General features: G+C 41.7%; 1 protein-coding gene and 1 pseudogene across 1 annotated transcript in view; both read right to left on the reverse strand.

Annotated features, from left to right (window-relative positions):
- AP3B1 (adaptor related protein complex 3 subunit beta 1) overlaps positions 1-13,457 on the reverse strand; it is a 141,490-nt gene that overhangs the window by 79,408 nt on the left and 48,625 nt on the right. The window contains exons 12-14 of the mRNA XM_035100070.3: positions 11,244-11,306; positions 9,964-10,096; positions 1,788-1,897 (exon numbers count right to left, since the gene is read on the reverse strand). Coding sequence (XP_034955961.3) covers positions 1,788-1,897; positions 9,964-10,096; positions 11,244-11,306 — 306 coding nt within the window. The remainder of the gene's footprint in view (positions 1-1,787; positions 1,898-9,963; positions 10,097-11,243; positions 11,307-13,457) is intronic.
- Positions 4,714-6,971, reverse strand: LOC148684433 (uncharacterized; annotated as a pseudogene).

The raw sequence follows: 13,457 nt of genomic DNA on the forward strand, positions 1-13,457 counted from the left end.
CATAATAAGAACCCTGACAGATACGACCAAATATCCATCTGTTCTCACAAGTGCACACACTCCTTAGTTAGGGCTGTAGAAGGTTTCAGAGATAGGTTCTTCACACGTTTAACTGTATTTGAGACTGTACAGAAATCTTTAAGAACATAAAGCTTCATATATTCATTTATACAAATATATTTATATGAACATACCCTAATGTGGCAAGAAGAGGGTGCTTTATGAAAGAGGTTTTTCATTTGGCCTAGGCTACACAGTCACTATGTAAACATTAAGGGATGGCTCTGGACTGAGGCTACATTCCTATCCACACCTACCTGGGAGTAAGTTCCACTGAATTTAATGGGGCTGACTGTAGACTTATTAGATTAGCTGAAGTTACACTCCCTAAGAATTTTGCACAACAAAGGCTGTCTGTCAAATCTATGGCTGTGTAGATCATTTTAATAGAAGATATATACAGAACTGATAAACATATCTGACTATTTTGGTAATGTTGGTATCATGTAACATTTCCAGATTTCATTGTGCCCAATCCCTTGAACATGTAAATGTTTGCATATAATCTTGGAATCCTTCTGTCATCATATTTTATATAAAGGTGATTAACCTGTGGCCCTGCAGGTGTTGTTGGACTCAAGACTCCAATTAGCCCCAGCCAGCATGGCCATTGGTCAGAAATACAGGAGCTGTAGATCAGCGATACTTGTGTGGCCAAATGATAGTCAACCCTCATTAAGAAGTTCACATGCAGATAAGAAGATATGTCAAGGCCTTCATTGTCTTTTCCAGTGTTGTATAAGTGGGAACCTTGAACTTATAAGAACACAGGAAATAATGGATTCATTACATAGCTCTGCATTGCATTATCCTCAAAGGCCGAACAGGATAGTAAATTGCATTGCCTGATATTTTATTCCACATAGCATGAGCAAGTGGTTAAGTGCACTTTTCAAACCTTTATGTCAGAAAGCAGCTTTTGCTACCATTTGAACCCATTAACTTGTCTGCAAAAACAAACAAAAACAATGAAGCCTTGGTTTTTTTAGAGCAGTTTCAAGACAGACATCTAGAAAATTTTATAAATCATTCTGTAAGCAGCTCCATTTGAAAGCTGTGGTGCTTCAATAGCTCATCTTATTTCATGATACACACCTCTGGATAACACACAATATAACTTTGATTTTTCAAGTCTAAAGTTTATCACATAAAACATCCAATATACTTCATGTTTTTGCTGAGAGATGGTAGCGACCCCACAGGATCTCAGGTAAAAAAATGGAATTAACTTAAATTCCATTTAATGTAATGTATACACTCGGTTATAATTTTTCCTTACATAAACAGAGTCTAAATATTTAATGTTCAAGTCTTAAACAACTGAATCATCCTACCTGGTAATCTTGCTTTGCTTTGATAAAACTGGAAGATTTCCTGAGTTAAATTTAATGTGATTCTTCCACACAATAGTGTAGTTTACACCCAGCAGATTCTAACCCTACAACTACCACCCAGAATGTGGCTACTATGACTTAACCAAACAGATCTGAACTATGGTGATGCTATTATGGCATAAGAAACTGGCTTAAATTTACACCCACACCATGTTTTTTAAATTCTTTACTTGTATTAAAAATTGTGATTTAAGGCTTTACTCCACAAACATATCCACAAATATAGTCAAGACACACTTTGTACCCACACACTACATCCCAATATTTATTTGTCAATTCTTGATTCCCTAGTTACTCTGGGTAACTAAGAGGCAGAATGGAATAAATACTCACGGTAATACTGTCCAAGAGTTTGGCCATGCGCTTTATTATTTCGCCATGGTGTGCTGGCTGTGTCTGCAGCAGTTTCTTAATTACAACAACACTTTCAGCAACTACTATTTCTGGTAAAGACAAAGACAATAATAATTTTAAAAAAGGAAAATATTCACATAAAATCAATGTCATTTAACACAAATAAATCATTAAAGTATTTAGATGTTTTGAAAATATACTTCATAAAATCAATACAATAATTTTGTGTGGGTCAGATGCAGATCACTTTCCAAATTTTAACAGATGTCTGTCAAGCAAAATAAAACCATAAAAAGAAGACGCTTGGCATTCAAAACCTTTAAAATCTTATTTTCTAGAACTATGTGTGTTTTACTACTCTTAGTATTTGCATCTTTGCTATATGTGAAGCTCTGATAAAACAGATCTTGAGAAACATACAATGCAATAGCCATAATCTTAGCTTTGTAACTGCCTGAAAAACTGCAAATATGTTTCGAAACCAAGTCATATTGATTTAGGTAAGCAATGTTCTGAAAATTGTTTTCATCAATTTAGCATCTAATTGTGTATTATCCTTTTCCCTGGTTCTAAAAAATAAAGCACACATGCCATTTAGAGTATACTGACGCTCAGGATGTTTGAAATAATAGAGCTAAATAAAGGTGGTAGTTCAAAGATTTACAGGGATGTTATGCAACAAAGTACTTTATTGAACAAGGAATATTCAAAGCTTGATTGAACTAACATACGTTTATAAAAACTAGTAAATCAATCACATTCATGCCAATTCTTAGCCAAGAATTACGCTGAAAAGAAAAGGGCAAACCTGACCAAATGTACTACGTTCTTACTGCAGCCTAATAGGAAAAGCAAGACATTTTATTCAATCTTCCTTCCACTAAACCACATTTAAGTGTGACGAGAACAAGCCACAGTGAACCGTGGGTTTGCACACACCGACACAGCTACGTTTGGAAGCTTTTGGTTATGATTTCCATTAACAGTTTAACAAATTGCCTGAACACTAAAGTACTGTATAGTTAATGTTAACTGTTGTTGTTTACACAAGCCAGCTTCATAACCTATGGTTTTAAGTTACTTATCATAGGCAAGCCATATTTCAACTAAATCATATTTAAGATTAAGCACAGTCTGTCAGGTTGGACTCTACAGCTGAAGTTAATCTAAACCAGAAGCAAGAGCTTCTGAACTCCTCCTTATAGCTGAACCAGAGGGGGAAGGGACAGGAAAATTGGGAGGGAATGTCTTGTCTTGCAGAAGTCTTGCTGTGGCACATTCTTGTATCCATGAATATCATGCATGGCTTATGCATGATGTCCTAACAACTAATCATCTAAGCTTTTACACTGCTTTCTAGCAAGCATCAGTAAATAATGCCCAAGGTTCCCAAAGTCTATCATTTGTATTCTTTACTTCAGGGATGGGGGACCATTGACCCTCCAGATGTTGCTGAAATCTAACTCCCATCAGCTCCATTTCAAGATAGGTTTTGCTGCGTGGACTGCAGTCATCAAATACCCAAATGAGCTCATTCCATCAGACATTACTAATAGAACATTGAAATTTCTTTCTGTCTACCTTTAGAACACACTTTAAAGCTACTGAAGGTATCATATGCCAGGAATAAAATTTATCCTATATTATTTGTTTGCAAACCTTTAGGCATTATCTTTTTTTATTTTCCAGAGAAAGAGAAAGAACAATTGGTCTTACCTGAAGTGGAGATTTAAGACTGGAATGCTGTAGACAATGGAGTGGGTACATAGCTTGTCAGCTGACACAGGCAGGAGCAAAAATCTGTGGGAAGTAGGCCTGGCTTCCTCAGTTTTTCAAATTTGCTAAGCGGCCAGGCACTGACAGAGTCACTGAAACAAAAACCAATCCTATCTGCCTTCTTCTGCCTTTCTGGCTCAGGAAGAAACTACTAGAGAAGTGAGAGGGGGGGGGGAGGCACAGAATTGAAAGACTAAACACAGAGAAGTGCATCACAGGGCAGCCTAGGGCAGGGTCCATTGTCTATGGCGTTCCAGTCTTAAATCTCCACTTCAGGTAAGACCAATTGTTTTATTTACTTCCTGGAACACCGTAGCCAATTGAGTGGGGCATGCCACAGCGGAGTAAAACATGGGCAGCTCCCAGCTCTGCAGATGCACCAACTATAGAACTTGGTAGAGAACAGTATGACCAAAGGCCAAATCAGCTGAGGATGGTTGGTTCAATGTGTAATGTTTGGAAAAAGTACTACAAGATGACCAAATGACCACTTTACCATTATCCAGCAAGGAAGCATTGGCCGAGAAAGCAGCAAATCAGGTGGCAGCAGACCTGGTTGAATGAGCTAATACCTGCGTTGCCCAGGGCAAATTGAGGGAATTATAGGCCAGGAAAATACAAGCCCTAATCCACCTCACTAAGGTTGTACTAGTGACCTTGGCCCCTTAGGTAGAAGGATGAAAGGATACAAATAAGGAATCTGCCTTCTGGAAGGGTTTCATGCAGTGAATGTAAACTTTGAGACCTGTGTGGACGTCCAAGGAATACCACACCTTTTCCTTCAGATATTTTGGGCTAGGGCAAAAGGTGGTAAGAACCAACTCCTGTTGGACATGAAATCTGGAAAGCATGTTCAGAACGAATGAGGGAGCTGTGTGCACCACCACCATGCCCTTATGGAAACTACATAGATGTTTTGCTGTAGAAAGAGCTGAGAGTTCTGACACCCATCTAGCTGAAGTTATTGCCACCAAAAAGAGAACTTTAAAAGAGAAGAGCCATAAAGGCATGAGTCGCAGAGGTTCAAAAGGAGGTTGTTGAAGAGCTGTGAGAACCGATTGTAAATTCCAGGTGGGGAAACATTGAGCTACTGGGGGATGTTGCAATATTGTGCCCCTGAGAAAACACTTAACCAGGATGTTCTGAGAAAAGGGCTGCTGGCCTGAAGCACTTGAGATCGATGAGATAGCTGAAACGCGAGTTTAAGAGTGTTTGACCTCAAGCCCACGTTGTAAGAGTGCTTGGCCTCAAGCCCATGTTGTAAGTAGCGGAGAATGTCTGAAATGCAGTTGTAAATTAGAAGTCAAACACCCAAGATGTAAGCCCCTGTTAGAGGTTAGAACTATGGGAATAACAGCCTCATGCAGACCTTGACATTCTAGGTGATGACGTTCAAACACCATGCAGTTGGTTTCAACCACTGAAGGTCCAGATGGAAAAGTGACCCCTGCTGCAATAGGGTGGGTGATACTGGAAGATGGAAGGGTGGAGCCACTGACAGAGTTTGAAGCTCCAACAACCACAGTCTTTGGGGCCAGAAGGGGGTTAGAAGCACCACTTGGGCCTTTTCCCATCTGATTTTGTGAAGAGCTCAAGGAAGAATTGATTGAGGGGGAAAGGCTTAGAGCTGGCCTTGAGGCTACGGGGCAATTAGGGCAACCCATGCTTCTGCTTGAGGGTCTTGGAACCTTGAATAATAACGTGGCAGTTGGTGACTTGCTGTGCTCGCAAATAGATCCACTTGGAACAGATCCCAGAGAACTTGAAGCTGTTGGAATATTTGTCTGGCTAGCAGCCACTCTCCAGGGTCCAGAAGTTTGCGGCTCAACCAATCCGCCTGATAGTTGCAATCTCTGGCGGTATGTTCCATTGATAGGGAGAGCAGATGGCATTCGTCCCAGTTGAAGAGACAAGCGACTTCTGTCTGAAGAGTGACAGATCGAGTGCCACCTTGACGGACGATCTGAGATTTCGCCATGGAATTGTCGGTCCGTATCAGGACGTGGTGTGGACAGAACCATCAAGCAAAGTGAATGATTGATAATCTGGCCACATGCAGTTCCAGCCAGTTGATGGAGTGAGATTTTTCTAGATCTGTCTACAGACCTTGGATGAATTGGTTCCAGCAGTGGGCTCGCGTCTGTGATAATCAGAGTTGATAATCAGAGTTGTGAAAGGATCTCTGAACAGGATGCCTTTTTGAAGGTTGGACGATTATGTCCACCAGCGCATGGAGTTTTAAGTGAGGGGTCAATCTGAGACGCTTGTGGAGATTGTGTGTGATCGCCCACTGGTGGGGAAGGAGGAACCACTGAAGGTCATGGGCGTGATGTTTTGAAGGGCTTCTCAAATTGAGTTCATGAACTCTATTTTGAATTTCTTGTACACCACCCATTGGTTGAGGGTGCCATTTCTTTTGGACAACAAAGAAAACAAAGCAGAGACCACAGAAGTACTGGTTGGGAGGAACTGGAACTAAAGCTCCCATGCCCAAAAGATGGCGAAAACAGGACCAATCTGCCTGCAAATTAACCTTGTTTTTTGGGAGAGGGGAGGGAATGAAACGAGAGGGAGGATTTGAAATGAAAGCTACGACATAGTCTTCTGCAATAACTCTTAAGACCCAACCGTCGGTTACAGAACATTGCCAGATGGGAAGAAATTGGGTGAGGTGCCCTCCCACCTGGGGTGAGGACCCATCATTGGGGTTGTTGTTTGGCGGGCTTGGCATTTGTAGTTGGATGGAATCGCTGGAATCCCCGTCACCCTTGGAATTGCTGACAAAATGGTTGTCCGAATCTGAAGTCTTTTGTCTATTTTGGGACCGAAAGGGGAGAAAGAGGCATAAGGGGGAAAGCGTCTTCTTGGCCTTCTATCCTGCCTTTGACTAATGAAAATTTTCCTCTTATCCCTTGATTCTATCAGGACATCTTTTAGTGCCCCGTCTCCAAAAAGCTGACTGCCTGAGAAGTATACATCTCTTGTCAGCAGAGAAGGGAACAGTGGAAAGATTCACTTTAGACACTGTATTAGCATTCCAATTTTTTAACCAAAGAGTGTCTCTAGCTGCTACTTGGAATGACAATGCTGTAGCTGCAAATTCCATACAGTCCATAGTGGCATCTGCCATAAAGGCCTGAGCTTTCAAGAGTTTAGAGAAAGTTTGGCATTGTCGGGGGGGATCTGGGGGGGGGTTATAGCAGATCCTCAAGCCACACAAAGGCTTGGGCACAAGATGATGTGGTGCAGGAGGCCCTCATAGACAGGCTGCTGCATCATGGATTTTGTATAGAGCAAACTCAAATCTCCTATCCATGATATCATGAAGTTGGACATCTCCTTCGCAGGGAACCAAATGGCGCGAGGAAAGATTCAAAATTGGCCTGTCTATCGAAGGAGTTTTAATATAGGCAATAAATTTTGGGTCTAAGGTATTTAATTTATCTGCTAAGGTGGCATTTTTCTTAGAATGCATGGGAGAATCCAGTTCTGACTTTGCAATGGCCTTTAACACTGACAGCACCAAAATGGAATTAGAAGAGGTGCGACTATCAGTTAGTAGGGTTATATTGCTATCTGGCTTTGGAGTCAAGGATGATAATGCAAAAGCCTGCATAATTTTATGTTTTAGAGTGGGAGCACAGGCTTCCTGGAACAAACATACAGAGAGAGGTTCGTCCTGCACTGATACATCACTCCTTTCATCATCCATTTCAGGTTCCGTAAGGAAGTAGGGGAGGATGGAGAGACATAATCATAATTTCCATCACTGCTCACTAGAGTAAAGGGGTTAGGAGAGGATTCCCCTACATTAGTTCCCAATTGCTGGGAAAAGGAATCTGTCTTTGGTAAGATAGCTGGTCGCTTGGTGGGAATTTGTAATTGGAGATCAGATGATAGTGAAGGAATAAGTGCTTATTTCAACTGCTCAATTAATGGTGCTGGATTGGTAGATTGAGGGTTTTGCACCCCTTGACCATTATCCTTGGAAAATCCTAAAAATTCTGATTGAGAGTCAGATAAGCTGGTGTTAAGATGTCTTTCACCAGTAGGTGGTAGCAAATGATTAGCATTCACATGGCCAACATTGCTTTTAGGTAATGGGGTCTGCACTGTAGTGGAGTCCCGAGATTGAGGAATAGGTGTAGGGGAAGGGCGTTTTCTATGAACCAGGGGGCCAGGTTTGTTTTTGCTTGGTTTTCTTTGGAGGTCGTTCAGTCACACCTTGAAAGGGCTCCATAGTGGAGGACAAGATGGATACACACTCTCACAATATCGATAGCAGTGGAAGCCAGGGGGGCACACAACTCCTTAGGCTGAATCGTGGATCACTCGTCGTCACTTTTAAGGTGAACCAGGAGGAATTAGCCAGCCTCAGACCTCCGATGCCACTACTGCAGACTATGGGGGAGGGCAGCATGACTCAGTCAAACTACACACATACTCTCTCCATGTCACTTAAGTGAACTGGAGGTGAACTCTGGAGGTTGTATTGGTAACAGGCAAGCACTCCATCACCGAACGAAGTGGACCAGGAGGCAATACTGCAAATAGTGTAAGTACCCCTCTCCCTCTGCTGTACCACAGACCCGGAGCGCAGTAGCAGGACCATGAAACACACAGACACACTATATTAATAAAAGGCAGCTGCACAACTACACAAATAACAAAGGAAATAAATGTGATCCCAGAAATTTGGTGGTAGGGGAAAAAATTATAACGTCTGAAATGAAAGCTAAAAAGAGAAAAAGAAACGCTGCAGTGGTGCGTTGAAATCAAAAGGAGGTGGCAACAGACAAAGTGGGGAGCCAGGAAGCTGCCATGCACTGCAACAGAGACAACAAATTAAGGGCACAAAAACAAACAACAAGAATAAAATGCCTTAAAGGAAGGAACAAAGAAAAGGGTTGTAAGTGCCTTTTAAAAAAAAAGGAGGAAGGAGGTGGGGGGATGAAATCCCAAGGAATAGAAGGGAAGAATTAGGAGAAAAATAAAGCCAAGGAAAAAATCAGAAAACTAATAATCAATAAACTTAGCTAGTCAGTAGAGCTGAGGAGGAATGTTCTGCTGTGTCAGGTAGGAGAAAAAATTGAGGAAGCCGGGCCTACTTCTCACAGATAAAAGCTTTGCTCCTGCCTGTGTCAGCTGACAAAAGATGTACCCACTCCATTGGCCACAGCATTCCATGAAGTAAATTAAGCAGGTAATAATTGCTTAAACCTGAATACTACTGATCAGGAAGAGAAACAAATCATTTGTTAAAATTCTGGTATGGAAGGTAAAGAACTGTTCCAACCTATGTTGGAACTTAGCAAACACTGTTCCTTTGCAATGCATCATCAGGAGGCAATGGTTTTCCTGAAGGAATTGGGGGGGATGCTTAATCTTAGTCCTGCCCTTTGTTTTCCGTGGCAACTCCCATCCAAGATGCTTTCCTACAACTTTGGTTCCAGACCAACAGTTGTAATAGAATTGCAGGAGGGAAGCACCTGGTGGGGGCACGGTTAAACACTTCTTTCTCTTCTCCCTTTTCAAATCTGCCCCTCCGGAAACTGCATGGCAAGGGAAAAGTGACACCTGATATAAACTCACAATTGAATTTTTAGTTTTGCCTGAACTATATGCTAGATTCAAATGTTTAACTACCTGCATACAAATAAATAAATAAATATGTGGATTGACTTCCAAGTAAAGCCAGGCACCTATCAATCCAGATGAATATAGTGATGACATTCAACATGCAAAGTAGTGGTAAAGGCAAAAAATGGGTACCAGAGATTTATTTTGGCACCTCATGACATTATAAGCAGACCTGATTTGCTTCTGTTTTTCCTTCTATAAGATTTAATGTTGTTTTTGAGAAATAATTACACAGCACTGGCTTAGCTTTTATACCTGTTTGAATTTCCCCTCTTTTGTATATTAATATAGAAGAAAATAAACGATGAAGCATGGACAACTTGGTTGGCGGCAGTCCTAAACTGTTTGATATGTATCTTATTTAGCCACTTACAAACATAAAAACCCCACATTTCCCTGCTTGTAGCACCCTCTGCAGTACAGTCACTTTAATGCAACTGGGGAAAAAACATCACAGTGCTCTGGATGAAGACAACATTCTACAAATTTTAATTATAGTACTTTAAAATACTTCAGATATCAGTATCAACTGTATACCAACAGCAGCCCATGCTAATAATTAAAAAAGGAAATAATTTTAAAGAGCTACAAACAGGAACTATAAACAATGTCACTGTTTATTCAGAACATGCTATTTAAGACAAACACTATATTGCTTTTATCTGTTTCTATCTGGGAATACTACCAGAAAATACAAGCTGCCAGTCACTCAAAATACAAAATAGAACAATTAACTTACCATCCCTGTTAGACAGCAAACACACTAGGCCGTTAAGACATGTGTCAGTCACTTCTGAGATGTTGGTTGCACATCTGCCTATTGCCTGAATTGTAGCAGCAGCAAATTGTTTATCTTGGCTTTTCACATAGGTCTGCAGAAAATAGGAATTTCAGTCTTCAACATATTGGTCTCATCAGTTTAAATCTTTAACAAACCTATCCTTCCTTTTGGAAGTTACCTTCAGTTTTTTAAATTAGAGAATGCGAGTGATATACAAATAGGGCAACAGGCTAACTTTTGTTACCCAATGCCAGAAGGGATTCAACCACCATGTATATTAGTAGTGGGTAGCAACTCAAAGCCAGTGATTAGTTCGAGTGCACGAACAGCATGGTTCACGAATAGTTCTCAAAAATATTTCAGTTCATTTAACTTGCTGAATCCAACTGAGAACAAAGAAAGAAACAAACAAAAGAAAGGTGATAGTGAAACAATTGCTGGAGAAAAACGGGTTCTTTGGAACACTACAGATGTTCCAAATATAAATATTATATACCAGTATGTTCTGAAACAACCTATCTTGGGTCAAGACCAATGTGAGTCAATCAAAAAATATAATCAGAACGTAAGACAACTCCTTTCTAGAATACAGTAGTACCTCGGGTTACGAACGCGATCCGTTCCGGGTCGCAGTTCGTAACCCGAAAAGGTCGCAAACCGAGCGCCGCTTCTGCGCATGCGCGGGACGTGCGCGCGCCGAAAACACTTCCGGGTTTGCGGAGTTCGTAACCCGAACTGTTCGCAACCCGAGCGGTTCGTAAACCGAGGTACGACTGTACTAGTATCCAGGGAGCTTTTGCCCATCTGCAACTTGTGGCAGAATCAAGCTGATTTACAACAAAATACAAATCATATTTTGTGTTCTATGGGTGATATCCCAAGATCACAAGCGGACTTCCCCTTACTCCCCCCCTCCAGCCCCTGTAACCTCCCATACATTTTCAAAGTATGCATCAGAGGGTTGGACGCCCCTCCATAACAGATCTGGGGTGCTAATGGGTACTATAGGTGTGAGAAAAGCAAGAAGTCCCATTACACAACTGGAAAACCACTGCACAATTAGATAGTGTCAAGTTTCAAAACATTTAAAATAAAAGTAAGGAAGCTGTTTTTCTAATGCAAAAATCTGGAATCCAAAAATCTCGAATCAGCTTAAGCATACACTTCAAGTATGCTCATAGAATGTTCAAGTATCATACACTTCAAGTATGTTCATAGAATAAGAATGATGTACAAACCTGAAATTCTCTGAGAAGAGTTGAAATGTTGGCCTCATTTGCCAAGTTAGTTAAGATTTCAAGCTAAAAGAGAAAAGAATCTGATTAGGAACAGGGCCGGCTCTAGGGGTAGGCTGGGTGGCGCGGGGCGCCGGGTTGACAGGGGGGCGCTGCGCGGCGAAGCCGTGCGGAAAGCATGGTGTGCGCTGCGCCTGCCCACCAGCCACGGCAAGAAACGGGCCGGGGGCGCCGGAGCGATCTGCGCACCACGGCGCCAGACCTGCTTAAGACGGCCCTGATTAGGAAAACTTGGAAGAATAAGTAAAATAAAAAAATTCCTTCAGTAGCACCTTAAAGACCAACTAAGTTTTTATTTTGGTATGAGCTTTCGTGTGCATGCACACTTCTTCAGATACAGTGAAATGGAAGTTTCCAGGCACTTATGTAGAGAAGGGGTGGGGAGGGGTGGGGATGGGGAGGGGGGATCACTCAGAAGGGTGGTGGAAATGGGTGATTGACTGACTGATAGCTGTTGATGACCGCAAACGACTGCAAATGGTTTTGCATGAAAAAGCAAGGGTTGAGATGGCTGAAGATCGCTTATCATGTATAATGAGATAAGAACCCGATATCTCTGTTCAAACCAGGTCCCTCCATGGTTTTGAGCTTGGTGATAAGTTGCAATTCAGCAACTTCTCTTTCCAGTCTATTTCTGAAATTCTTTTGTAGTAAGACAGCTACTTTGAGATCTTGTATAGAATGTCCTGGGAGATTGAAGTGTTCTCCTACTGGTTTTTCTGTCTTCTGGTTCCTGATGTCAGATTTATGTCCATTTATCCTTTGGCGTAGGGTTTGGCCTGTTTGTCCAATATAGAGAGCTGAAGGGCACTGTTGGCATTTGATGGCATACACAATGTTAGAGGATGAGCAATTAAATAGTCCTGAGATGGTATGTTGGATGTTGTTGGGGCCAGTAATGGTGTTGTCTGGGTGTATGTGGCAGCAAAGTTGGCATCTGGGTTTATTGCAGGCTCTGGTACCAGTGTCCATGTTAAGTCTGGTGGTTGTATTATTGTGGGTGAGGAGTTGTTTAAGATTGGGTGGCTGTCTGTAGGCAATGAAAGGTCTTCCTCCCAGAGCTTGAGAAAGGGAGCGGTCATTGTCCAGGAGAGGCTGTAGATCTCTGATGATGCGTTGTACTGTTTTAGCTTGGGAGCTGTATGTGATGACTAGTGGTGTTCTGTTATTTTCTTTTTTGGGTCTGTCTTGCAGCAGGTTCTCTCTAGGTATCCGTCTGGCTCTGTTGATCTGTTGTTTAACTTCATCAGGTGGATATTTTAGTTCTAAAAAGGTTTGCTGTAGATCTCTTAGGTGAGATTCTCTGTCTGTAGAGTTGGAACAGATGCGGTTGTAACGTAAGGCCTGGCTGTATACGATGGATTGTTTGGTATGTTTGGGATGGTAGCTAGAAGCATGTAGATATGTTTGTCGGTCAGTTGGTTTTCTGTATAAGGTGGTGTCTATACGTCCATCCTGTATTTTTATAGTAGTGTCCAAAAAATGTATTTCTTGCATAGATTGGTTCATTGTTAGGTTGATGGTGGGGTGAAAGTCATTGAATGTCTGGTGGAAGGTTTCCAGGGTCTGTTGTCCATGTGTCCAGATAATAAAAATATCGTCAATGTATCGCAGGTACAGGAGAGGTTTGAGTGGGTAGGAGTTAAGGAAACGTTGTTCTAAATCTGCCATGAAGATGTTGGCATACTGTGGGGCCATGCGGGTGCCCATGGCTGTGCCGCTGATCTGGAGGAACAGGTCATCACCAAATTTGAAGTGGTTGTGGGTAAGGACAAAGTGGCAGAGTTTGGTAGCAAAGTCCGCTGTGGTTTTATCTGAAATGGTGTTCCTTATGGCTTGTAAACCATCATTGTGTGGGATGTTGGTATATAGAGATTCCACATCCATAGTGGCTAGTATAGTATTGTTAGGAAGATTGTTCAAATATTGTATTTTCCTCAGAAAATCTGTGGTGTCACGTACATAGCTGGGAGCACTGATAGCATATGGTTTCAGAACAGAGTCCATATAGCCGGAAACACCCACTGTAATGGTGCCAATACCTGAGATGATGGGGCGTCCTGGGTTTCCTGGTTTGTGTATTTTGGGTAGAAGATAGAAAGTTCCTGGCCGAGGTTCCGCTGGTGTGTTTGTGAGGATCTGTTCTTGGATGTGTAG

This window comes from Zootoca vivipara, chromosome 10, assembly GCF_965207765.1.
Source record: "Zootoca vivipara chromosome 10, rZooViv2.hap1.1, whole genome shotgun sequence".
In the NCBI taxonomy this organism is placed as follows: domain Eukaryota; kingdom Metazoa; phylum Chordata; class Lepidosauria; order Squamata; family Lacertidae; genus Zootoca; species Zootoca vivipara.